This window comes from Podarcis filfolensis (assembly GCF_964270895.1).
Source record: "Podarcis filfolensis genome assembly, chromosome: 8".
NCBI lineage: Eukaryota > Metazoa > Chordata > Lepidosauria > Squamata > Lacertidae > Podarcis > Podarcis filfolensis.
Genome location: NC_139611.1, coordinates 21,856,268 through 21,860,172, shown reverse-complemented (window position 1 = coordinate 21,860,172; position 3,905 = coordinate 21,856,268). Strand labels below are relative to the sequence as shown.

The following is a 3,905-nucleotide window of genomic DNA, read 5'->3' as shown; positions in this document are numbered from 1 at the left end:
GAAGTGCCCAGGTCCAGCACTGAGCTTGATGGACCAGTGGTCTGATTTGGTATAAGGCAGCTTCCTGTGTTCCTGTGTCTTAAGGGGAGGGCTATAGCTCAGTGGGTAGAGCATCAGCTTTGCATGCAGAGAAGGTCCCAGGTTCAATTCTTGGCGTCTCCAGGTAGGTCTGTGCCTGAAATCCTGGAGAGCCTCTGCCAGTCAGACCAGGTGTGGGGAATGGTTGGTCCTTCAGACATTCCCAGACATTCCGGAACTACAACTCCCATCAACCACAGCAAGCATGTCATATGGCATGGGATGACAGGAGTTGTAGTTCAGCAACATCTGGCTCCCCACACCTAGGTTGTAGCCCATACTAGTCATACTCAGAGTAGGGTCACGGAAGTGAATAGACATCACTGCCATAGGATCATCAGTTTCACTGGGTGTACTCTGAACAGAACTTTATTGAATACAAAATAATAATAATAATAATAATAATAATAATAATAATAATAATATGAAGAAGAAGAAGAAACAGCACTGAGTTGTTTTCAATGTGGCCATCGATCCCTCCCCACATCCAAACAAAACAAGGCCCAGAAAATCTCACGGTTTATTTTAATTTTTATTCTTTTGCTTTCAAATGGCGTATACAAAAGGCATACACAGTATGCACTCAATATATTAATCCTGGCATCAGGATAAAAAAACCCAAAAAACATACACCACCCATGACACGGATGGCAACATTCCCCATCCAAGAGGAAACATCATTATTTCAATGAAACAAAAAAATAAACAAACCACAATCGAGAACGAATCGTTCTTACTCTCAGAATGTATGACATTGAAAAATCAGAACCTCTCACTAAACTTTTTTCTTATTTAATAGAAAGGGAGAGAGTACCGTTTCTCTAAGAAACAATCAGCGAAACATCACAGCATTCTTTTTGTCCAAAACAGAAGACCTGAAGTTTCTATCAACCAGACAAAAATTAATAATAATAATCCCACCAGGAAACCAGAAATCTGGTTTCTCAGAGCAGGAAGAGAGCAAAAGCCAGAAGCTTTTTACAGGCAAAGGGAGAATGATCTCCTACTGCAGGGATGGGGGACCTGTGAGCCTCCAGTTGCCAAAATGCTTAACCATTGGCTAGGCTGGCTGGGGTTTCACACCATGTAGAGGCCCTTTCAGTTCCCCATCCCTGTCCTGCTGCCACCTTTGGCAGCTTCAAGATTCTGAAAAATCTTTCTACACTTCGACAACATACAATTTGCTGTTCAAGACATAACACCCTCCCACGGAGCCTTCATTATGAAGATACATGTCCCCACCCTCTTCTCCAGAGTGTGGGGATTTTGCCCATCAAAGATCGGCATTCAACAGACTACACAAGTCCAAATCATTCCGATTCTCCCCGAGAATAAATAATTTTAAAAGGGGGGGAAATAACCTTCCCTACGAAGAAGAAGACCAGGGCTGGATGATTGGGTGGAGTCCAGCCCTCCCTCTAGAAACAAAGTCCGCTGGCAGCTTTTGAGCAGCCTACCAGGGCCTCCAAAGAGCATGGATGTTCTTGGAGGACGAGTGCTTCAGCCCGGACGTTGAGTGGACGGCTTCAGGCAGAGATAGCTGGTTCCTTTGGAAGTGGCTCACGAGCTTAGCCTGAGTTTCTGCGTGGACCTTGTGGCGAGACATGAACTGGAAGGCTTCCTGTATGCATCTGGAATACCCTTCGGTGAAGTCCACCTGTGTGTCTTTATGAACAGGCCCCAATGCTAGGGAAGGAAAAGGGAGAAGAAGAGAGAGGTTTAATATTCATGCGCTGGCTTGGGGAAACACTTTTAAATCACATTCTCTAATGCCACTCCCTCTGGTGTCAAACTCAGGTGGTGAGTGCTGATGGGACTGCAGCCCAAATGGGGCCACTTGGGAAGGGAGAGTTTGGATGCTTGGGGAAACCCCAAGATTTGCAGAAGTGCAAACGAATCTTCACCAAAAGAATAACTGGGGGTGGGGGAGGCAGACTCATGATGACTGAATATGCTCATTTAGCCAGAGAACTTTAATCATTGGATGGGGAGAAAATGGGAAATGGAAGGGGACATGTGAAATGGCCTTTACTGGAAGAGGGCATTTAAGGGAAAGGCTATATAGCTCAGTGGTAGAGCATCTGTTTTGCATGCAGAAGGTGGCAGGTTCATTCACCAGGCGGTGTAAGTTAGATGAGCCAATGGCTTAGCTCAGAATAAGGCAGCTCCCTATGCTCATAAATGATGTTGCTCCAACGAGTGCGAGGCAGAGATATACTGCAACATTTTGTTGCCCCACACCCCACTTGTCTCAAGTCTCTTTCAACAGGCCCTATCGGTCTACTCACTTTTGGTTTGCTGGCTCTGCTGCCTCAGGTAGTCCACGGTCATCTCGAGGATGTCGGCTTTCTCCAGCTTGGAGTTGGGCTGGTGCCTCTGAAACTCCTTCTCCAGCAGAAGCTTCAGCTGCTCAATGCTGCTGTTGATTCGGTCGCGGCGCATTTTCTCCACCACCGGCTTTCTAAGCTGCAAAGGAGGAGGGGGGAAAAATAGATACACTTAGCTGAGACGTTCAAACGGAACCCCATTCTTAATCCACACACTTGCTAGATTCCCCAGCAGGTGGCATGCAAAAAATTAAAATAAATCCATTTTGCCATTTACAAACAGCAGCTTATTCTCCCTATCAACTCTGAAATCAATAGTTTGTGACTAGGAGCTTACTTTTAGGAGATTTTAAATTTGTTAGCAGGTTGCTTTAAACTGTGTTTTAGAAGTAATAACTGAATTGCTTTGGTATTGGCATGCGCTTTGGAGGAAGCTTAAGGATATCAATTTGACGTTAAATAAAGACGATCTCTTCCGGGGAAGAACACGTCGAGTTTCTACTCAGGGCTAGCCTTACTCAGAGCCATAGCTGTCAACTTTTCCCTTTTCTTGCGAGGAATCCTATTCGGAATAAGGGAATTCCCCTTTAAAAAAGGGAAACGTTGACAGCTATGCTCAGAGCAAACTCATCAAAGCTAATAACTGTTGCTAACTTCATTAATTTCAGTGAGTCTATCAGTTACCCCCAAAGAATCAGACAGGTTTTAGTTTAAGTGCTGAGAATTCTCCATTAGAGACAGTTACTGTTCTTTTCCCAGAACTACAATTCCCAGTGTTCTCTGGGGTGAATGACTGTTAAACCCCGCTTTCACCCTTAAAGCAGATGTACCCCGCTAGAACACCCCCACACCCATCCATTTACTTACTTTATTTTTCTCTTTCGGGGTGAGCAGGCCATTTTGATCCATGAAGACAAGACTGGAAGGTGCCATCCTTTTTCTCTCTCTCTCTCTCTCTCTTTGCCAAGCTACGGAGGCAGATGTTGCTTAGGAGGAGATCCTTGGTCGAATATGCTGTGAGAGGTGGCTTGCTCCTGCCTTCTATTTATACCAGCCGGGCTCCCTGAGATGCTGTGGGTCTGTGCTTCCCTTGAGTTTCCCACACTCGGGAGCCAATCAGAAGGAGCCGGCGGAGACAATAGAGGAAGCAGCTCGCCTTGCATGCTCCGTTGGCAGTGAATAGCCTCAGGATAATGACCTTTTCCCAGATGAGCAGGTGGGGAGTCTGCGCTACGTGAAAGATTGGGATCAGGGATTACACACACGGGGAGCTGGGAACAGGCTGCCCCTCCACTCGCAAAGGCCACGGGACAGATTAATCACATTCCAGACCATCACAAGGTGCATCTCGCAGCCATTAGTGGGCACGGGGGTGCTGTCGGTGCATGGATGGCAAGCGATGGCAGGAGAGAGCAAGAGGGGGAAAACACACACACACGTCCAAACGAGTGCCATGCATAGGCCTCAGAATTGGAATGGGCAAATCTGTCCGTCTCAGTT

The 3,905-nt window shown here is 46.4% G+C and overlaps 1 protein-coding gene across 1 annotated transcript; it reads right to left on the bottom strand.

Annotated features, from left to right (window-relative positions):
- Positions 1–593: 593 nt before the first annotated feature.
- Positions 594–3,432, bottom strand: LOC310768002 (transcription factor HES-5-like). The gene is made up of 3 exons (XM_083625681.1): positions 3,273–3,432; positions 2,367–2,544; positions 594–1,764 (listed from the first exon to the last, which is right to left on the bottom strand). Exons 1-3 carry the CDS (start codon positions 3,336–3,338, stop codon positions 1,532–1,534), a joined length of 477 nt encoding a protein of 158 aa, XP_083481807.1. The 5' UTR covers positions 3,339–3,432; the 3' UTR covers positions 594–1,531.
- Between the last annotated feature and the right edge of the window lie 473 nt (positions 3,433–3,905).

Coding starts and splice junctions, on each gene's coding strand:
- LOC310768002 (XM_083625681.1), bottom strand. CDS start 3,338: ATGGCACCTTCCAGTCTTGTCTTCATGGATCAAAATGGCCTGCTCACC. Junction 2,545..3,272: donor CCCCGAAAGAGAAAAATAAA/GTAAGTAAATGG, acceptor CCTCCTTTGCAG/CTTAGAAAGCCGGTGGTGGA. Junction 1,765..2,366: donor GCAGAGCCAGCAAACCAAAA/GTGAGTAGACCG, acceptor TTCCTTCCCTAG/CATTGGGGCCTGTTCATAAA.